The sequence below is a fragment of the Saimiri boliviensis genome, chromosome 11, assembly GCF_048565385.1.
Source record: "Saimiri boliviensis isolate mSaiBol1 chromosome 11, mSaiBol1.pri, whole genome shotgun sequence".
Taxonomy (NCBI): Eukaryota; Metazoa; Chordata; class Mammalia; order Primates; family Cebidae; genus Saimiri; species Saimiri boliviensis.
The window spans coordinates 94,970,884-94,993,364 of record NC_133459.1 but is presented as its reverse complement, the minus strand read 5'-3'; the positions used below and the strand labels follow the sequence as shown (position 1 = coordinate 94,993,364).

General features: G+C 45.1%; 2 protein-coding genes and 1 pseudogene across 5 annotated transcripts in view; all 3 read left to right on the top strand.

The window, feature by feature from the left end:
• Positions 1-7,044, top strand: part of PTGFRN (prostaglandin F2 receptor inhibitor) — an 81,004-nt gene extending 73,960 nt beyond the window's left edge. Inside the window, exons 8-9 of the mRNA XM_039460858.2 lie at positions 1,655-1,960; positions 3,430-7,044. Of these exons, the coding sequence (XP_039316792.2) occupies positions 1,655-1,960; positions 3,430-3,596 (473 nt within the window). The 3' untranslated portion in view covers positions 3,597-7,044. The remainder of the gene's footprint in view (positions 1-1,654; positions 1,961-3,429) is intronic.
• Positions 7,045-9,778: 2,734 nt separating this feature from the next.
• LOC101044536 (L-lactate dehydrogenase A chain-like) lies at positions 9,779-11,414 on the top strand (annotated as a pseudogene).
• Positions 11,415-11,452: 38 nt separating this feature from the next.
• The window catches only part of CD101 (CD101 molecule), a 44,244-nt gene continuing 33,215 nt past the window's right edge, over positions 11,453-22,481 (top strand). For all 4 annotated transcript variants that reach the window (XM_003933521.4, XM_010344068.3, XM_074381207.1 and 1 more), the window contains exon 1: positions 11,453-20,759. In XM_003933521.4, coding sequence (XP_003933570.2) covers positions 20,717-20,759 — 43 coding nt within the window. In that variant the 5' untranslated portion in view covers positions 11,453-20,716. The remainder of the gene's footprint in view (positions 20,760-22,481) is intronic.

The following is a 22,481-nucleotide window of genomic DNA, read 5'->3' as shown; positions in this document are numbered from 1 at the left end:
AGGGTTTCACCATGTTGGTCAGGCAGGTCTTGAACTCCCGACCTCAGGTGATCCACCCACCTTGGCCTCCAAAGTGCTTGGATTACAGGCGTGAGCCACCACGCCTGGCCTGGGTGCTGTCATTTTCACTTTGCAGATGAGGAAACGAAGTCTCAGCGAACTTGGGAAACCCGCCCAGGTCACGTGGCTCCTTAGTGCTGGTGCCGGGATTCTAGCCCAGGCAAGCCTGGCCCTGGAGTCTGGCTCCTACACGCTGAGGTGCAGTGGGGATCAGAGCTCAGAGTCTGGGAACCTGGTTTGCCTGTTTGCCCTCAGCAACCACCCAGCACCTGCAGGTGACAGCAGCACTGAGTTCGGAGTTTTCACGAAGACATGAGAGCGATGTAGGTGTCCACTCTGCCCTTGGCCCTGCGAGAGCATGAGGCTGTTTACGGCACTTCCTCTGCCCCCAGGGAGCTGGTTTCTTTGGAGAGACACTGGGAACAACAGCAAAAAATTATACTCAAGTGCAACAGCGGGTCAATGGGAGAAAAATAAGATATTCCATCTTTAGAGTGAGCTGAGAAGGAATGATCATCTGGATAATTTCTTAGAAATTCTTGCTTTTAGTTTTACTTACTTTTTTAATATATAAGCATCTGAAAATAATTTATTTGCCTTCGAATGTGTTTTTTGAGGCTATTAGTGTATTTTTACTAAATGAATAAACGTTATCTCTTGTTCAGCAAAAAATGGTCTTATTTGACATTTATATAAAATGCTTTCTCAAGTGGATTTAGGACAAAACAGTCTTGTGGCTGTTATCCTTTGCCGCTGGTTGAATCTCGTAGCCGACACGACTGATAGCGGTTGGTAGCAGTCAAGGAAGAGGTCAAGGGCTTATGATGTGTGCTCCGTTTTCACATTCCATGAGAATTACCACTTGTGCCAAAGTCTGCTTTCTCTTATGCCCATATTAATTTATTTGAGGCTGTTAGAACCTTAGTTTTGCAGAGTACTTTACGATTCAGCATTACTCTCTGGGACTGTTAAACTGTGTGCCATTTTCTCAGCTTGACATTTTTTTTTCCCTCTTGTTTTGAACTGAAGCACTTCTGCAAGGAAAGAAAAACCACAGTGCACAATAAAAGCTAAACTATTTACAACTCTGTATTTGGTACAGTTCGTTTTATGTACGTTTCGTTCCATACGACTTTAGTGTCCTTCCAGTCTCGGGTTCTTCTGCCTGAAATGTCAAAGGAGCCGCCGTCTTTGGGAGCAGAGCCTGCAGTATCCCCTCCTACCAGCTTTCCGATCTGTGTTCTCTGTGGGTGACAGTTTTTGGCCCTGACTCTTCCTCCTATGGCCCTTAGTCTGGGCAGCAGCAGTGCTGTGGTTAAGAGGCTGGCCTCCAGAGCTGTACTCCCTGGGTTAAACTGCATTTCTGCTACCTGCTGGCTAGCATGACCTCGAGCAGGTATATAGTCTGGTAATGATGGCAGAATAAAAGTAGGATAGTGCCTCCTCACAGGGCTTTTATGAGGATTCAGTGAGACCTCAGGCATGTAGTGCTGTGCTTGCCATACGTAGCAAGGGCTGCATACATGGATGGCGGCCGCACATATGACTTCTGCCTGTTGCACTGACCCCAGGGTTTTGGCTTGGTAATCCATAGATGACATGGCCTTTGATGTGTCCTGGTTTGCGGTGCACTCCTTTGGTCTGGACAAGGATCCTGTGCTCCTGTCTTCCCTGGATCGGAAGGGCATTGTGACCACCTCCCGGCGGGAGTGGAAGAGTGACCTCAGCCTGGAGCGTGTGAGTGTGCTGGAATTCTTGCTGCAAGTTCATGGCTCCGAGGACCAGGACTTTGGTAACTACTACTGTTCCGTGACTCCATGGGTGAAGTCACCAACAGGTTCCTGGCAGAAGGAGGCCGAGATCCACTCCAAGCCCGTTTTTATAACTGTGAAGATGGATGGTAAGCATGTCACCCGTATCTCTCAGTGTTTGGGAATGTCTTCTCTCTGTGCCAGGCTGTAGCTGACAGAACCCACGTGGCCTCAGTTTGAGGAATGTGCCATAGCACGTCCTGGTTTCTTTGTAGACCTGGCCTGGGCCTGCACCCAAAAAGAGCAGCCCTTGCTGTTACCCCAGCTTCGCGATCATGTGCTGGTGCCACCATTGAGAAATGGTTTTCAAGGCTTTGCCTCTTCCATAAATTCATAGAAACCCACTTTACTGTGTCCGAGGGTTGGCATGGATTCTTCCAGGCACAGGCAGAAAGCAGCCTTGAGAGAGAGGGTTCAGGTCGATAGGGGAGGCTATAGCTCAGGGACCTACTACTCTCACTACTACTGGTTTCGCTTCTTAAAGAAAAGAGACTCCTCTTGAAGTCACTGTACAGAGTGGGTACTTCTCAGAGCCCCAAGATGGGAGGGTGAGTTCCCAGCCTCACTGACCCATGGTGAACACCAGGGTGGGCCTAACTTGACAGGCAGAGCTTTGTTCGCTGAGCATCCCAGAGTGGGGACAGTTGTTCCTTGGTTTACAAGAAATGTGTCTCCTTTGTGGAAAACTTCAGAAAGTACATGTTAGCCCAAATCACTCCGTGGAGAGAATTAAAGTCCCGGGGTCTCTGAGGCTGAGTAGAAACCTTTTGAGTGTTTCCCTAGTGATTGGTCAGGTAGAAATCGAACCCTAGCCCTTCCACAGACGACTTAGCTTTTCTGATCCATTGTCTCCCATAAAATGGCATACTAGGCTTCCATGGGGCTGTTTTGAAAATAAACCTTAGCAAATGTAAGGCACCTAACCCAGTGGCAGCATCCACCCAAGGAGCACCTATGGGGAAGGGCAGGTGGATTTCAAGGGTGGAGTCTAGATGGCGTGTGAGCATTTCTGACACTTAAGTCATCTGTGCCATATTTTACATCTTCGGAATTCCTTGCTTGAAGTAACTCCGTATGAAAACCCAGATTTAACAAACAAGGGAGTGATTATTCACTTTGCTAGATAATTTACTATAGTGTTACTTAAAATAGCTTCCTTAGTACACTTCAGTGACTTGATGCATAGGATTGATTTATGCACAGTTTTTTAAGGACGCATCTGCTGCTGAATGTGCAGTGCCCTTATACTGACTTTTCAAAATCAATCTTCTGCCAAAACCCTAAAAAGCAGGTTGACATTCAAAGGCATCGAGTGAAATCTTCTTTATGGTTTTTATTCTCCCCGCAGAGCTGGGGAGGAAGAAAGACATTTGCTCATTTTTGTGACAGAGAAGGCTGAGCTTCTGTCTCCAGCGCTGTGCTGGGTGCTGGATGCAGGAGGAATGAGATCTTATCTCTCGGGGAGGTCCTGCTCCGGTGGGGGAAGGGAGGCAGGGGAGCCCCCAAGGCGGCCTCCCTGCGGCACTGACCGGCTTCCCCTTTGATCTCTCCCTCCCAGTGCTGAACGCCTTCAAGTATCCCTTGCTGATCGGCGTCGGCCTGTCCACTGTCATCGGGCTCCTGTCGTGTCTCATCGGGTACTGCAGCTCCCACTGGTGTTGTAAGAAGGAGGTTCAGGAGACCAGGCGTGAGCGCCGCAGGCTCATGTCCATGGAGATGGACTAGCCTGGCCCGGGAGGGGAGTGACGGAGGGACGTTCTAGGAGCGATTGGGGCGAGAAGAGGACAGTGATATTTTGAAACAAAGTGTGTTACACTAAAAACCAGTCCTCTCTAATCTCAGGTGGGACTTGGCGCTCTCTCTTTTCTGCATGTCAAGTTGTGAGCGCGGACATGTTTACCAGCACACGGCTCTTCTTCCCATGGCACTTTCTGATGTAACAATCGAGTGTGTGTTTTCCCAACTGCAGCTTTTCAATGGTTAACCTTCATCTAATTTTTTTTTTCCTCCCACTGGCTTATAGATCCTCTGACTTGCGTGTGTTTATAGCTTTTGTTTCGCGGGGTTGTGGTGAGGAAGGGGTGATGGCATGGGGTGATGGCAGTTCTTCATCTTCAGCGAGAGTGTGCCTGCCCGCCTGAGAGCCAGCTTCCGCCCTGGAGGCGTGGGTTCCGAGAGCTGCCGAGCCCACCCTCGAGCTGCCGAGCCCACCCTCACCCGGCCGACCCTACCGACAACGCAGACCTGTGCCGAAGGCTGATTTGTGGCTTTGACGACCCTACCCCAACCCCTATTTTCAGGGGTTTAGACGACATTTGAAATCTAAACTTGGAATATGTAACTTCTTATTGAGCCCAAATGCTTTTTTCTTTTCTTTTTCTTTCTCTCTCTCTCTCTTTTTTTTTTTTTTGCTTCTTTGCCCCTTTTCCATTTCTTTTGTATTTGTTTTCTGTGAGAGCGCTGAGATGGCGGCCCTGGAATCTAGAATTTGGCTCTCCACTGAGCACCTTATCTTGCCACCTTAGCCTTAAGAATGAGTATGAAGAAAAATACACAGCCACCTCTGTCCAGGGCAGTAAGAAGGGCTGCAAGGAATGGAAGCCTGGGGACAAGGAAAGGAACAGACACCTGCTCCAGAAGCTGTGAGGCCACTGTGCCTCCGGGGACCCCAGGGAGAGCAGAATAGGGATCCCAGGAAGTTATTTTTATGCAGCTGGAGCTGGGAGGGTCAGCGGTGCCAGGTGCAAGTTAGGCTGAAGAAGCCACCTCCATTCCTCTCTCTTGCCCATTGTGAGAGGCAAAGGCATTGGTCACCAAGAGACTTGCAGGGGGACCCACAGATAGGCCACCCCCTTCACACGCTGCCTGGGCTCTTTAACGTGAAGGCAAATTGCTGCTTGCAAGACTGACTGACTTCAAGGAATTAGAAATTACCTAGCAGCACCATGTATTTTCTGTGACCTTTTCAGTTCTTCGGGTCTTTTTCAGATCCGCTGCAGGGCTTTAGTGAGAAAGGGTAGGCTTTGTGGTATGTTTGCTTTCCTAATAGGGACATGAAGGAAACCCAGCAATTTACTGTCATGTGGACGGCCTGTAGAGCAGAGTCAGGAGCAGTCTGCTTTGCCCCACTGCGCCCATCAGGAATAGGGGAGTAGACAGAGATCTTCCACGTCTCGGGCTTCTGCTGCTGCTTTAAAAGCTCTCCCCTCGGAGCCTCCCGCTCCCTGAAGCGTCTCGCCCCCTGCACAGCACTAGCCTTTCGGAAGCATCCCACTGGGGTTTTCTGAGGCTCACCGGTGACTCATGCCCTAATTGCAATCCTCTGCTTTTATCCTGGCTCTGAAGGATCTAACACTGCTCTGTCTTCCAAAGGGGAAAAAAAAAGATTCATTTGTTTTGAGCAATAAAATAATACAAAATGATGGCCATTCATGTGCAGCTCTTTGTCACCATGGGCCAGACAAGTTGTGCTCCTCCTGGCTCACCATTTCCCCTGCTCCCCCACGGCTCATTCTGCACTTATCACAGAGTCAGCCCTGGAGTCAGATTCCCATTGAGTTTTCCCCACCAAGGGGGCCGTGCACGTGACAGCAACATTACGTTCTGCATTGACAGTAGCCTTTCCTTAGCCCGGGCCTGTGGTAGGAAGATGGGCAACAGGTATGCCCCACCAGGGCCTGAGTGACTAGAGGAGGTGGATGAGGCCTTGTTGGCACTAGATTTGGTATTTTCTGCATGTCATATCCTGACTGCTATTCCAGAAGAGGTAGCTTGTAGGTGATGGTACAAGTGAGAATTAAAGAGAGAACAAATATATAAACAGGTGCTGTATTAGTGACAGCCAGTGTCCTCTGAGTCCTTGCATCCATTAAAAGGAGATTCAGGATTTTATCGGCACAGGCCCTTCTTAGTAGGAAGAAAGGGAGCTTAGCTTTGGACATGACTAGGTGGCCCGAGGTGTGTGTAAAACCATGGACTGGGTCACAGCAGACACTCGATGGTGATAAATGTGCCGGGTGCTTACACACTGTACCTTTTCCTTTCATACTGATGCTGCAGTCCAGGGCTGGAGTTGCTAAGGCATTGACCTCCACCCACCTGCCCCACATGCATTGGGCTGCCCAAGCTGCATGTCACCTGGGTGCTGCGACGAAGGGGCGAGAAATCCCAGGGCATTGTACCAAGGACCTAGTTCCTTCTAGGGATATAAATCTGCCAGGAATGTGTATTTTTAACATGGTGAGATGCACTCTTTCGTTGTACCAAATCGGGCTCCCTTCCCCTCTCTTGCAATAAGTGCTCTTCTAGAAGAGGTTCCTACCAGTAGCAATCCATGAGAATGAAAGAGGGACCCAGCCGCGTCTCACTCAGCAAAAAGGAACTTTATACAAGTTTGGGTTTTTTTTTTTCCTAATCATAAAAATAGCCCCTGAAAGAGCCTAAGCTATGTTCAGATAGAAGCCTCGAAATTCCTGTAAATGGTTTACTTTATGATGTTTACATACACGTTTCACTTTAAAAAAAAAGGAAGAAAAATGCAAATCAACTTTTTAACAACTTTTCGGAGTTTTCATGGGACAGTGGAACTCTGACTCACCAACTGGGCTGAATTTTAATTTAAGAATGTATTTATTTGAGTGTCTTTCCTCCCCTCACCCCCACCGCAGCTGAGGGGCTCCCTGAGATCTTGGTAGAGGAGGCCCCTCCTGCCCAGACCTTTGTCTATTTCCTTGGTGGCCCTTGCTTCTTGCTTTGCAGACTGCCTGCAGCCATGATTTTGTCACTGACATCTGTGAGCCAAAGACTGAGCCTTTTTGGCAGGAATAATAAGCAATACTACACAACTTGCTACTTTGAGAAAACTTTTTTTTAGCTTCACCGATGACAACAGAGGAAGAAGGGAACTGGGATTTGGGTAAGTTCTCCTCCACTGTTTGACCAAATTCTCAGTGATAAATATGTGTGCAGATACCTAGAAGAAAAAAAGGTGACTTTCTTTTTCAGTGTGGCACATGAAGATCTGCAGAATTTTCCTTAGACAAAGAAAGGATCTTGTGTATTTTTGTCCATATCCAATGTTATATGAACTAATTGTATTGTTTTATACTGTGACCACAAATATTATGCAACGCACCATTTGTTTTTTATTTCATTAAAGGAAGTTTAATTTAAACTGAAGTTGTGTGAGGAACTTGATACCGGCCTCTGTTATCCTTTCCTGTCTTCAGCGTTAGGGATTGTGACTGGATTCCAGCAGCAACATTAGGACTTCTGATCTCTTTGAATCCTGTAAAAGCGCTGTAGATGTTCATGAATGATAAGAGGAGAAATGGATTTGATAGGATCAGTGTTGAAGTTCCACCAGCTGGAAAGGTGAGGACTAGGGTCCTATTGTTTACGGAAGACCTCCTGATCTTACAGGGAATTCACATGACCCTACAGGACTCCTCTCAGGAAAGAGAGAAGTTAGATATTGTTCCTCTTTGCAGTTGAGGAAACACCAAAGTTCTGTGGCCGTATCGTGACTGGAACAGAATGGTTTTTCTGACTCATGATGCAGTCTGGGGCCAAATCAGTCCAGAAGGTAGCGGCCTCGATAATATAAAAACAATCCTCTTCCCTAGGCAGCTGGTGTCAGCAGGCCTGGGCACGAATGAATACCGAGAACCCAACTCCCTACGGGCCCCTGGAACAGCTGCGTGCCCTTGGCTGGCCTCTGCCGTTGACTCTCCTGCTGGCCTCATTTGTGTTCTGTCTTTTGTGTCCTGTCCAGGGACCACTTCATGCTGTGGAGTTAGTCAAGGGCTGCTTCTGTGTCCCAATCACTAATGTTACCCAGTGACTGGCACTATTCCAGGCATGTAGAAGGCACTCGCACTTTGTAAGTGCACAGTTAATACACTGCTCTAGGAAATGACCCATGATTGCATGCTTCTCAGTGAACCAGGACGGTTCCACTCATGTCACACTGCTGACACAGTCAGAGCTGGTCGCTAGCCATCCTCCACCTATTTGCCAGCCCATTCCTGCCTAAAATTTAAATGTCAAATTAATAACGTTAAACTAAATTAAAAACAAAACAAAAACTTACTTGTATACTTTTTGTGTGCCCAGGCATTGTGCTGGGCACAGCTGCTGCTCACTTGTCTGCAGGGCCTTGGCACATAATGTCTTCTTTCTATCCAGCCTTCTTTCCTCCTAACTCGTACTTCTCTTTCAGGACCCAAGGGCCATCTTTTCCCTCTCTAGGTACGATGAAGATCCCTTGACAGATGGTCGGATAGTCTGAAAATGATGGGAGGATAGGAACCATTCACTGCTGTGACCAAATTGTGGCAACTGGATTCTTACAATCTGCCATGCGTGAAGACAAGTACCTCGCAGATGTGATTGCAGTCTTAAGTGACCAAAAGGGGTTTACGGCAGAAGCATTCTTGCCTGTTCTTCACAAAACTGGATCATTCAAATGCTACCACTCATTTCCTCTAACCCACAGACCAGTGTGCATGACACACTTTTAAAAGTTTTAATACTGTTTAGGTATGGCAGGGCCAACAGATCAGGAGACAATTGGCATTGAAAGATAGTTTTTTATATTCATAGCGCCCAAGAGGAAGGGGGCATACCACACTATGGGAGGCCGTGCAGGAAAGCACCAGGGTCAGGGCACAGGGGAAATGGGCACGGGGCTTTACTGTGGTTTTGCAAGAAGGAATGGATGAGGCAGAGTGGACAGGCTTAGGAGTGGCTAGGTTGAATAATTTCAGCAAGCTCTAGGGCAGGCGTCCCCAAACTACGGCCCGCGGGCCGCATGCGGCCCCTGAGGCCATTTATCCGCACCCCCCCCCCCCCCCGCCGCCGCACTTCAGGAAGGGGCACCTCTTTTATTGGTGGTCAGTGAGAGGAGCACAGTATGTGGCGGCCCTCCAATGGTCTGAGGGACAGTGAACTGGCCCCCTGTGTAAAAAGTTTGGGGATGCCTGCTCTAGGGCATAGGGGTTGTCCCTAGTTGACTGGTACCTAATCCTAGGGTGATTAGGGAAAGCGGGTAGTGGTCCTCAGTGCAATAACTCAATGGAGGAGGTTGTGGAGTGTAGGCTCTGCATTGGCTGGTATGCATATGAAAGGCTTTTTTCAAGAGAGTCCTAGGGTTAGAGTCCTAGTCCTAGAGTTAACTAGCTCCAGGAACTGGCTAGCCCTGGTAGGGCAGTCTCTCCAGGATTAGCAAGAGCCCAGATGTTAAAGCATCAATAAACAGAAAATAAAAAGAGGTGATTAATGCATACACTCTGCTTAGGGTTCGTAGACTACTGAGGCTTGTAGACACCTGGGTGGCCCAGCTCCACCGAGAGATGTGATGATGGTCACCTGTTCTGTGCATTCTCCAGCCTACTCGTGCCAACAGTTCTGGTTGCTGTGATTATATGCATTTGTTAAATAGTATGGAAACCAGTGAAATATGAATGCCAAAGGGGTGTTCAGAAGTGCTGTTGGTAAAACTGGATGTCCACATACAGAAGAATGAAGCTGGACCCTTACCTTACACCATCCACAGAAATTAACTCAAAATGAATTAAAGGCCTAAACATAAGACTTAGAACTATAAACTCCCAGAAGGAAATACAGGAGGAAAGCTTTAATACTTTGGATTTGGAAATAATATCTTGGGTATGACGCCAAAAGCTCAAGCAACAAAATGGGGAAAAAAAAAAAAAAAGACAAACGGGACTACACAAATTTAGCTTCTGCATGCATGTCAAAGGAAAAAACCAACAAAGTAAAAGGACAACCGACAAACGGGAAGAAAATATTTAAAAATCATGTATCAGCCGGGCGCGGTGGCTCATGCTTGTAATCCCAGCACTTTGAGAGGCCAAGGCGGGTGGATCACGAGGCCAGGAGACAGACCATCCTGGCTAACATGGTGAAACCCCATCTCTACTAAAAAATATATACAAAAAATTTAGCTGGGCGTGGTGGCAGGCACCTGTAGTCCCAGCTACTCGGAGAGCTGAGGCACGAGAATTGCTTGAACCTGGGAGGAGGAGGTGACAGTGAGCTGAGATTGCGCCACTGCACTCCAGCCGGCGTGATGGAGTGAGACTGTCTCAAAAAAAAACTTATGTATCTGATAAGGAGCTAATATCCAGAATATATACATGACTTTGTTGTATAATAAAAAGTAACCTGATGTTAAAATGGGCAAAGCATTAAAAGGAGTGAAATAAGGGCATTTGCAGTAACCCGGATGGAGTTGGAGACTCTGAGTGAAGTGCCTCAGAAATGGAAAACCAAACGTGGTTTGTTCTTCCTTGTAAGTGGGAGCTAAGCTCTGAGGACACAAAGGCATAAGAATGATACAGGAGTGCTGGAGCAGCTGCCGCCGAGTCCGGATCCCACTGCTGTGCGCCCCCAACGCCCACCCGACGTGCATTCCTGGTTCCTTTGGTTCCAAGTCCAAAATGGCAACTCTCAAGGATCAGCTGATTCATAATCTTCTAAAGGAAGAACAGACCTCCCCCAGAATAAGATTACAGTTGTTGGGGTTGGTGCTGTTGGCATGGCCTGTGCCATCAGTATCTTAATGAAGGACTTAGCAGATGAACTTGCTCTTGTCGATGTCACTGAAGACAAATTGGAGGGAGAGACGATGGATCTCCAGCATCGTAGCCTTTTCCTTAGAACACCAAAGATTGTCTCTGGCAAAGACTATAATGTAACTGCAGACTCCAAGCCGGTCATTGTTACAGCTGGGGCACATGAGCAAGAGGGAGAAAGCCGTCTTAATTTGGTCCAGCGTAACGTGAACATCTTTAAATTCACCAATCCTAATGTTGTAAAATACAGCCCGAACTGCAAGTTGCTTATTGTTTCAAATCCAGTGGATATCTTGACCTATGTGGCTTGGAAGATAAGTGGCTTTCCCAAAAACCATGTTATTGGAAGTGGTTGCAATCTGGATTCAGCCCAATTGGGAGAATCGATCTGGATTCAGCCCGATTCCCTGATGGGGGAAAGGCTGGGAGTTGACCCATTAAGCTGTCATGGGTGGGTCCTTGGGGAACATGGAGATTCCAGTGTGTCTGTATGGAGTGGAGTGAATATTGCTGGTGTCTCCCTGAAGACTCTGCACCCAGATTTGGGGACTGATAGAGATAAGGAACAGTGGAAAGAGGTTCACAAGCAGGTGGTTGAGAGTGCTTACGAGGTGATCAAACTCAAAGGCTACACATCCTGGGCCACTGGACTCTCTGCGGCAGATTTGGCAGAGACTATAATGAAGAATCTTAGGCAAGTGCACGCAGTTTCCACCATGATTAAGGGTCTCTGTGGAATAAAGGATGATGTCTGCCTTAGTGTTCCTTGCATTTTGGGACAGAATGGAATCTCAGACGTTGTGAAGGTGACTCTGACTCCTGAGGAAGAGGCCCGTTTGGAGGAGAGTGCGGATACACTTTGGGGGATCCAAAAAGAGCTGCCCTTTTAAAGTCTTCTGGTGCCATACATTTCACTGTCTAGGCTACAACAGGATTTTAGCTGGAGGTTATGCATGTTGTCCTTTTTATCTGATCTGTGATTAAAGCAGTCAGATCTTAAGATGGACTGGGAAAAACATCAATTCCAGAAGTTAGAAATAGGAACGGTTTGTAAAGTCCTACAGCTATATCCTGATGCTGGATAGTGGTAACTCTGTGCAGTCCTAAACTGGTTAGTGTGAAATAGTCCTGCCACCTCTAGGCACCACTGCCAATGCTGCACGTGCTGCAGCTGCCCCTTGAGCCAGAGAGATGTTCATTTGTTATGTAACTTCCTAGCTCGTTCACTGAACATGACTAGTCCAACATTTTTTCCCAGTCAGTCACATCCTGGCATTCAGTGTATAGATCCAATATCGCATGTCTTGTTCCAAAGGATCTTATTTTGTGAACTATATATGTCAGTAGTGTACATTACCATACGATGTAAAAAGATCTACATATAAACAATGCAACCAATTAGCCAACTGTTACACCAACTGAAACCCCCAATAAACCTTGAACAGTGAAAAAAAAAAAAGAATGATACAGTGGATTTTGGGGTGGAAGGGGGATGAGGGATAAAAGACTACACACTGAGTACAGTCTACACTGCTCAGGTGATGACTGGACCAAAATCTCAGAAATCACCACTAGAGAACTTATTCATGCAACCAAACACCACCTGTTCCCCAAAAACCTATAAAAATTTTTTTAAAAATGGGCAAAGGACTTGAATAAACAACTCCCCAAAGAAGATACACAAAGGGAAAGCAAACATATGAAAGGATGGTCAGCATCACTCATCACAGGAGAAGCGCTGATCAAAACCACAATGAGATATCACTTGATGTGCCTTAGGGTGACCGCTATGGAAAGAATAGGAAGTAACAAGTGTTACTGAGAATGTGGAGGAATTAGAACTCTCATGCTCTGTTGGTGGAGATGTAAGACGGTGCAGCTGCAAAGGAAAACAGCATGGAGTTTCCTCAAAAAATTAAATGGAATTACCAAATGATCCAGCCGTTGCACTTCTGGGTATATATCCAAAAGAATTTAAAGCAGTATCTCAAAGAGATAGCTGCATACCCATATTCATCACAACAGTGTTCTCAGTAGCAAGAGGTAAAGGTAACTGACCCCTTGTTGATGGCAACAGGTGAATAGATAAAGGAAATGTGGTATGTACTTAAAATGGAATATCATGCAGCCTTTAACAAGGAAATCCTGTAATACACTACAGTGTGGATGAGCCTTGAGGACCTAAGTGAAATAAGCCAGTCACAAGGACAGATATGTATGATTCTACTCATATATCACAGAAGAAGGAACGGTAAGGTTGAGAGCTTACCTTTTCACCTGACACTAATTTCCCCTCCCCCCAGCTCTTGTATCTTGTGAAGCAGGGAGGGGAAATTAGTGTATAGTGGGTGTAGAGTTTCAGTGTAGCAAGATGAAAAAGTTATGGAGACCTGTCGCACAACAAGGTAACTATACTTAACACGACTAAACTGTACATTTATAATGGTTACGATCTTAAGGTCAATGTTATGCTTTTTACCACAATGTTTAAAAGAGGTAAAAATAAAAAATAAAATAAAAAAATAAAAAAAAGTAAGAGGTATCAATAAAAACGTGAATTCTCTGAAAAAAAACTTAATAAAAGCAAATTGCCTGTAATCCCAGCACTTTGGGATGCCGAGGGCTGGTGGATCATGAGGTCAAGAGATCGAGACCATCCTGGTCAACATGGTGAAACCCCATCTCTACTAAAAATACAAAAAATTAGCTGGGCATGGTGGCGCGTGCCTGTAATCCCAGCTACTCAGGAGGCTGAGGCAGGAGAATTGCCTGAACCCAGGAGGCGGAGGTTGCGGTGAGCCGAGATCACGCCATTGCACTCCAGCCTGGGTAACAAGAGCGAAACTCCGTCTCAAGAAAAAAAAAAAAAGCTATCAATTCAGGTATGGGCAAAATAAGTGTAAAAGATTGAGTGGATGGGGAGGATAACAAAAACATTGAAGGATTCTACATTCCACTGGCTTCACAAATGCTTACATTCTTACCCCAGTTTAAAGAAATCAAACCTGAAATTTGTAGAGAAGACATTACAGGTTTTGTTTATCCAGGAAAGTGGCAGCAGACCCATGTTTGGCAGAAAGGCCTGGGCCTGCGTCAGGAGACTGTGAACCAAGGTGCATGTATAGGTTGAAGTAGAAATAAAACGTCTAAGATGCATGGAAGTCTTCTTATATTCCCACATTTACCTGACACGTTCTCTTGATCAACTAACAGCCCAAATTGTGTCAGATAAGAAAGTTTCTACTGTTACTGTCCCCATTTTTATAAATGAGGACATGGAGACATAAAGAAGTCAAGTCATTTGCTCAATATTTGAACCCAAATCTTTCTGACTCCACGGTCTATGCGTGTTCTATGTCATTACACCAGCCTCAGTGCCTGATTATGCCAGGCATTTGTTAAGTATTTGTTGCATAGATAGAAAGATGAGTAAGAACTAGCCCCCTGCCTTTACGAAATTCATGGTCTCACAAGATAGGGAGATATATAAATAATTCATTTTATTACTATATAATAAGTAAACTTAAAGAAATTCACTGACATAGCACAAACCTTTCTTTGGATTTCTATCCAAAGTGTTAAGAAAGTTTTCACATAGGGGACGCAAATCCAGATTTTAAAATTTTTAAATGAATAGGCATTTGCCAGGTAGGGTTGGGACAAGATTCTAAGCAAAGGTAGTAACATTTGCAAAGTTAAAGAAAGAAACAACGGTAAGCTACATCAAGAGAAATATAAGTGATTCTGTACTTCCGAAGGTTGAAAGTTTAAAGGATCGGGTGGTGAGAGCGTTCCCCAGGGCCAGCTCACAGAGATAGTGTCAAAAAGTTTGGACCTGATCCTCTAGAAATGTTTTGGAGCTACTGAAGGAAAAATTTGTAAAGCTAATGGCTATGTTTGTATTTTAGATCACTCTGTCTGCAGATAGCAGGGAGAGACAAAGGTGGAAGACCAAACGGGTGCATTAATCCGGATGAAAACTCAAGATCCTCAACTGTGATGGCAACAGGCAGAATTAATTCATAAAAGATTTTAGGGAGAACTGATAGGGTTTCATAACTGGATGTGAAGCCTGGAGTCCAGCCATGGGTCTGCATCGATACTGGTACATTCAGCCATGATGGACACTACCAGTGAAGACAGAAAACAACGATTTCAGCTTCAGACTCAAGTTTGAGTTTCCCGAGGAACCTTCAAGTGGAGCTATTCAGCACCAGATAGATGGTCTGGAGATGAAGGGGGTGGGAGATGTATTTGAGATTGTCATAGAGATGGGGAATGAGACGCAGCAGCGTGGGGAAAGAAGGCTTAATTATAATGTCAAGTGGCCTGGAGAAGAGGAACTAGTGAGAAGCAGGCTGAGAAAGAACTTCCAAAGGCGTGAGTGAGACAGTGGTGTCAGAGGAGGAAGAAAAGAATCGCAAGCAAGTTTGCCAATGGCCAACCACAGCTGATGCCACAGAAAGACCAGGTCAGGTGAGCAGCGTTCACTGTTGTGACCCAGGGAGTCTGTGTGGATCCATGCCCAGATTTCAGTGGGCTAAAGTGGCAGTGAGAATTAGGAAATCACACAGAATGCAGAACACCAGGAAACTGTCAGAAGTTTGAAGATGGGAGGGGAAAGGAGCGTAAAAATGAGGCTGTTGAGTAGGTTAGGAGACACTGAAACTTGATGGACTGAGTAAGCAGTGGATGGATGTCTAGCCCCAAGGGGTAGGAGGCCTCTAGGGTCTAGGTAAAGGGAGCTTCTTGTCCCTTCTCCTTTCTGCGTCTTTTTAAGGCCTATTCTGATTCCCTCCCCCAATTTTTTTAAATCAGATCTTGTTGTCAACAGACCCTCCATAAGAAATTCAAAGAATAGCCCTTCCCAAGGAAGTGTTCACTTAGAAAACAGGAGATGGCCTGGGAATCCCATCTGTTTCTCTTTCTCCTCTTTGGCCAGGAAGCTAAATTTGCCCTATTTTACACCCCACGCTTTTTGCCTCCTGCATAGAAAGCTAGGTCGTGCCTTCCCCACAGGGAGGAAGAGTTGTCTCACCGCCTTGGAAACCCCTCCAGTCTTGGTTAATTCTTCAGCTCCTGGTGAAGCCAGGCCAGTGGGAAGGAAGAGCAAGAAGGCCGGGGAGTTGGTACCTGGACTTCATCCTCCATCACAGGTGCCAGGTCACAACTGGGCTATGCAAAGTCTCCGTTTCTTCCTTTGTTGTATGAGGGAGTTGACTGACATCACCAAGATTCCCTTCTTGTAGTGTGACTGCTTGGTGTTATACACATGCAGAGGTGAGGCTTAACTGCAGGCAGGGCCTCCCTGACATGGGCAGGTCCAGGCCCCGTGAAGCAGGAATCAATTGGACCTGAATTCAGAGAGCTCAAGTGGGGAAAGCGATGAAATAATGATCAGCCTCCTGCTGACCCCTTAGGGTTTTTCCCCTCCTCCAGCTATTCACTGTCTTCTACTCTGCCTCCTGTAAATCATGAGCAGCTAGCTAGGCTTGTTAGAAAGAGCTGTGAACCAAAAGTGAGAAGGCAGCCCTAGAATCCAGCCATTTTCCAGCCATATGATATTGATATACTCTCGAGTCTGTTTTCTCATCTGTAAAATGGGATTAGTAATACCTGCCACATAGTGACCTGAGGTATTCTATAAAACTGTATCTGTGAAGTGCCTTGCACAGAACCTGATGTGTAAAAGGTCCCTGTTTAAATATTTATTGGGCCTGACTGCTTATGATCAGAGGCCATAACACCTGCAATTTCTATGGCTCTGTGGAACTGATACTGGAGCATATCAACCTGAGAAAAAGAACTCTTTATTAATCTTCCAGGAACTAGAACAGATTTTTTTTTTCCTTTAGTAATTCCTGGTTTCTTTGTCTAGTACTGTCTCTCTCTCCCTCCATCTGACTCAGGAATTACATTTTTACATTCCTTTCAAATGATACAATTGTACTGCAATGATTCCCAAGGTAATAGAATAACTGTCTCTCTTGCTGGCCCTATTTTTTCTTTTCTTTCTTTTTTTTTTTTTCTTGACAACAGAAAGCTGCTTGTTTCCCTCCAGAAAAGAAGCACCAGCACCCTGTCAATGTTAAATTCTGGCAGAAATGAAGCCACTAAAATGGAAAAAGAAAAAAATATTTTGGCAACAGCCAGGAATGAGAAATTGCATAGCATTCTCTGGGTTATATATATTTTATAGATACAGGATATTCTCTGTTATTGGCAATGGTTGTCTCTGTGGTCAATGCTTATTTCTAAAATAATTCTCTTTTCAGTGCACATGGCAGACTGATTGCATTGATGGCCTCCGTTTGTTTGTGTCAATCTCTCCCTTTGTTCGGTCACTTTGCAGTTCCCCTCCATAAAGGGGCAGAATATATATTAACCCGTCTCTTGCTTTTGGACTTGGTCATGTGGCTTGCGTAGGCCCATGGTGGTCACGATGTAAGCAGAAGCTTTAAAAAATGCTGTCGTGTTTCTACTTGTTCTTTTGCACCCCTGACATTACCATGAAAATGTGCCAGTCCAGCCCGCCAGAGAGATGTGAGAGACATGCGGAAGAGAACTGAGTCTTCCGAGCCAAGGCCATCCTAGACCATCCAGCTCCTGTCAGTAGAACACAGCCGCAGGAACAGAGCCACCCTTGTCAACAGAAATAAATGTTTACTGTTGCAAGCCACCGAAGGTTTGTGATTGTTACACAGTAGTAACTAACCCATTCCCCACATTTGCTTAAAGTGTTGGTGCCTGGGGGTGACCCCCAACTTCTCCAACTGAAATGGTGAATAAATTCCTGTAATTTGAGCCTCACTGATTTTACAGTTAGCAGCCTGGAGAGTTGGTTTGAAATCTCCATCCTAGGCAGACTGTCCTTTAATTGTTCCTTAAATACAACCTGCATGTCCCTGCCTCTGCCTCTGGACATTGTATTTATCCAGACTGAAATGTCCTTCCTTCTCCTCCCTGGCTATTTGCATCATACTAGATGTCCAAGGCCCGACTTTAAAACCAGCCTTTTCTGAATGACCTCCTGCCACTATTCCCTGCCTTTTCAGCCCATTAATTCCGGTTATTTCTTGCCTGAGCAATAAATCAGCTACCAGACCGATGTTTGCCATATATGGCTGCTGTTTTTGTTTGTTTGGTTGGTTTTAATCTCAGTTGTTTATTAAAGTAGATCCCGAGTTCCTGGAGGTCAGGGCCCTCTTACACTCTTTGTCTCCCAAGCCTTGCATAGTACCTGGAAAAGGGAGGTACAGGACCTTTCACTTAAGACTTTAATATTTGTAGGTTGACCATCACTGGGGGGCTAATTGTTAAGTATCATTGCTAATGCATAAAACCAGAAGAATGGATGAGTGAAAGGAGGGATAGATGTATAGACAGACAGACAGATTGACAGACAGACAGACAGATAAATAGATACATAGATAGATACGTAGCTAGACAGACAGACAGAGTTAGATGCTTCCAGACCTGAATTTGTAGAATGTTCCCCCATTCTACTATAATTCTCATGAGGAAAACAAATTTTACTTTAAAATGCCACCTTGCTTCTAAAGATTTTACTGACCTCCCATTCATTCTCTCCAGATTAGACATGCCCACTTCCTTCTCTGATATCTCTCATGTGACAGTCGAGTTCTTACCTGCTCACCTCCACCATGCCACATGGCACAAACAGCAGGTCCTTCAGGCTGTATCTTAATTATGTATGGAAATCCAGCACCTGGTAGGGTGCTTACTGCACAGGGAGTACTCAGGAACTATTTGATTATTTTGTCTATCCCGCCTTTGTCTTTATTTTAAATGCCCTGCTTCAGGCCCTTATGATTGCTCATAGAGACAACTGCAAAAATCTTGTCACTGGCCTTCTTGCTTCTAGCCTTGTCTCCCTCCTTCACCTTTCAACCTGTTAGCAATGCACACATAAGGAATTCAACTTAAAAGGAAAATCCAACCAGGCTATACTCCTACTAAAAATCTTAATAGAAGGCCGGGTGCAATGGCTCAGCCCTGTAATCCCAGCACTTTGGGAGGCTGAGGCAGGCGGATCACCTGACGTTGGGAGTTCGAGACCAGCCTGACTAACATGGGGAAACCCCGTGTCTATTAAAAATACAAAATTAGCCAGGCATGATGACACATGCCTATAATCCCAGCTACTTGGGAGGCTGAGACAGGAGAATTGCTTGAACCCAGGAGGTGGAGGTTGCAGTAAGCAGAGATCGCACCATTGCATTCCAGCCTGGGCAACAAGAGCAAAACTTGATCTCAAAAATAAATAAATAAATAAATAAATAAACAAAATCTTAATAGCTCCCCTCTTCTTCAAGGTATTAATAAAAGCCAAGCTTTTAGGCTTTGCACCCAAAGCCCACTAAGATCTGCCCATCCTATCTGTATAGATCCTTCTTTTATATAACAGCCTCAAACTTTATTCCAGAAGATAGTACAGCCTGTGTGTTACAGGCTGTTTATGTACAGCCTGTGTGTTACATAACAATTTATGCTAGACAGTTTCTCCCCAACTGTACCTTGGCCCTCTGCCTCTCTAGATGACTCATTGACTCACCTGGCCCAGTCCAATCCGTCCTGACCTTCCCTCCTGCCCACAAATTTTCACCACCCCCGTAGGTGCCCCACTGATTGTCGACACATTGCATTGTGATTATCTGATTTAAGTGGAAGCTTCCTGAGAAGTCTACCACTAGCATAGTATTAAATTAGCCTAGGTTCAGGGCCAACTGTTGCATTTAGGCATTCCTCTGCCACCCTTGGCATCTGGGTTCACATCGGCGTAACTGCCCATTATTGCAACTACCCAGTGAGTTCTCCTTGCCTGCTGCCCTGATAGAATTGATTTATCAAGATAGGAGAATTGCAACAGAGAAAGAGTAATTCACACAGAACCAGCTAACTGGGAAACCAGAGTTTTATTACTCAAATCAGTCTCCCTGAAAATTCAGAGTCTGGAGTTATTAAGGATAATATGGCAGGTCAGGGAGTGGGGAGTGCTGATTGGTCATTTCAGAGATGAAATCATAGGGGATAGAAGGGGGTTCTTCTTGCAGTCTTCTGTTCCTGGGTGGGATCAAAGAACTGGCTGAGCCAGATGATCACCCTGAGTGGTGCCAGCGGGTGCATCAGAATGCAGGGTCTGAAAAATACCTTGAGCACCAAGTTAGGTTTCACGATAGTGATGTTATCCCTAGGAACAATCGGGGAGGTTGGAATTGTGTGGCTTCTGCCTGCACAATCTTAAACTTTGATTTCCAATCTTGTGGCTAATTTGCTAGTCTTACTAAGGAAGTCTGCTCCCAGGCAGGAAAGGGATTTGTTTCCAGAAAGGGCAGTTATTCTCCTTGTTTCAAAATTAAACTGTAAGCTAAATTCCTCCCAAAGTGAGTTTGGCCTACATCCAGGAATGAACTGCAGCTTGGAGGTTTGAAACAAGATGGAGTTGGTTAGCTCAGACCCCTTTCACTGTCATAACTTTCTCACTGTTACAACTTTTGCAAAGGTAGCTTCACAGGGCAGATGAAGATTTACTTAAATGTCTCACGATGGTGATGATGGTAGCTAATATTCATTGAGCACTTACTATGTACCAGATATTGTTTTAAGTACTTTAAATAAATCAGCTCATTTGGCTTTCACAGTAATCGTATGGGGCACATACTATTAGTATCCTCATTTTAGCCGTGAGGGTTAGGAAGGTTAATTAAGTTTTCTAAGATTACATAGCTACTAAAACTAGAAACTACATGCAAACCCAAGCAACCTGACTCTAGAGCCTGTAACCTTCACCACCACCTCGTGTTGCCCCACGTTCACGTTTTCCAGGGGCTTCTCCAATTTCTCACTCATTTCCTTTCCCAAGAACAGAGAAGTAGGGCCACAAAGAGAACATTTCTGATTGCTTTTTTATTCATTTAGTTTACGTAAATTCTCTCGTCATTACCAAATGACACATACTGAGCCAGGTTGAGGCCCATCTTTTCTTCGTTTTATCTGTATCTGTTGACTTAACCATGAAGATAACTTTTTTACTCTCAAATTTGAGTGATTAGCAAAGAGCTGCATAATGTAACCGGTTTTGCTTTTTGCAAACCGTCTCTGCTTCTCGGTGGGCTGGAAACCACACTATTGCTTCCTCTTTACTTTGCAGTGAGAGCACAGCATTTGTCACTCAACCTCTGAAGGTTAGTGGCACTGCTGGGACAGGAAAGGACTGTGCTGGCCCGAATGGCAGGCATCTCATATGTGACATCTTTCTTTCTCTTTCTGAGTAAGTTTTATAATCCTTTATGTTAATATTGTCACAGGAGGTAGTCAACTCAGGGTGCAGGGTGATGGAACAGGACAGTTTAGTCACTACGAAAATAACTATGCCATCTATTTCTGATGTTAGCAATAAGTTTTGACTTACTGATGACAGTTCTTGGCTTGTCTAGACATCCTGGAGTTCCAGGGAGGCGCAATGCTCGGTTGAGTCCCGTGCACGTGATTCCAGTGTTTTTTACATTTGTGTGTGTTGCCAGCTCTGCCAGTTTTGCTTGGCCCTGGCTTTACTCATCTTCCTGGGCTGATTGTCCCAAGAGACAGTAAAAAACCTTTGTGCCCCAAACTGAAAGGAGACCTCAAGGTTTGCTGATATTAAGGTTTGACGGGATAAATATGCCCTGCAGATATGACTGGATGGAAAGAAAGGTTATGAAAGTACTTAGTAGTTTAGACTAAGCTAAAAGAAGATTCTGGATTTCACCTGTGAGTGGAAGTGGAAATTGACTACAGAGAGACCTAGAAATGCAGAAAGATTCTCTTGGCTTTGCTGAGGGCCATGCAGAAGGACTTGCCTGATCTAGAGGCATTTATCTATGTTAGAATAGGATGGAAGAGGAGGAAATTTGGAGGTAGAAGGGAGGATCAGATGAGTTGAGCAGGTAATGGAATACTTTCAAACCAGGTAGCAGGTACTTTTTATGGTACAGTTTCCATTAACATCTGGTAAACCAAATAGACCCCGTCTCAGAATAATGTTTGAAATGCATAAAATAAAATGCAGAGGATTATAGAGGAAATGGATCATATAGAAATGCAGGTATCAAAATATTTTAAGTAAATTGTAATGCAGTAGTTTGCTTCTTATCTATGCATTATATAACCAGATCTAGAGGTAGATCTATTAACCACCAAATTTCAAAGTAATGATGAGTATAAATAACATTTCAATATATATTCAGTAGCTGTGATATGAAAATATCTGTGGTTTATTGTCTACATTCATTACTGAAGAAATGCTAAATTTCCATTAGAGGTAAAAATGCAAATAAAGATGTAGGATTATTTTCACCCTAGTTTATGGACCACTTAACCCTACATGTGAGCCCAGGTTAAGAACTCTTGCTTTGTAGCTGGGCATGGTGACATACACCTGTGGCCCTAGCTACTTGGGAGGCTGAGGTAGGAGAATTGCTTGAACTTGGGAGGTGGAGGTTGCAGTGAGCCAAGACTGAGTCACTGCACTTCAGCCTCGGCGACAGAGTGAGATTCCATTAAAAAAAAAAAAAAAAGCGATGACTCTTGCTTTAGAGAGACTGGATGGAGTTACTGCAGAAACCCGAATGTCTGGGAAAACTGGGGAACTAAACCAAGCTATACTTGGTGTGACTGGGACTATGGCTAAAGAATTAAAAGGAAAGAATACGGTGTTCAGCACAAAGAGATTGCTTAATAACCATTCGTTAAGTTGAATTGCACTCATGTCTCTAGGAACATATGATAGTGTGAGGTAGGAGTCAGACCTGGAGCCTACAGGAGAAGTTACTAGGACCACCTTCTGGGTGATGGATGCCTGCCAGACTGGGTTGGCAGGTGTTGATTAATAGGTGTATTGGTGGTATCCTTGGGGACTGGTGTGTTTCTGTTGTTCGGTTAAGTTGTCTGAGTGTGACTCTCAAGTGTATGTGCTTTGGGTATTTGAACTGTATGTTCGCCACATATATAGGAG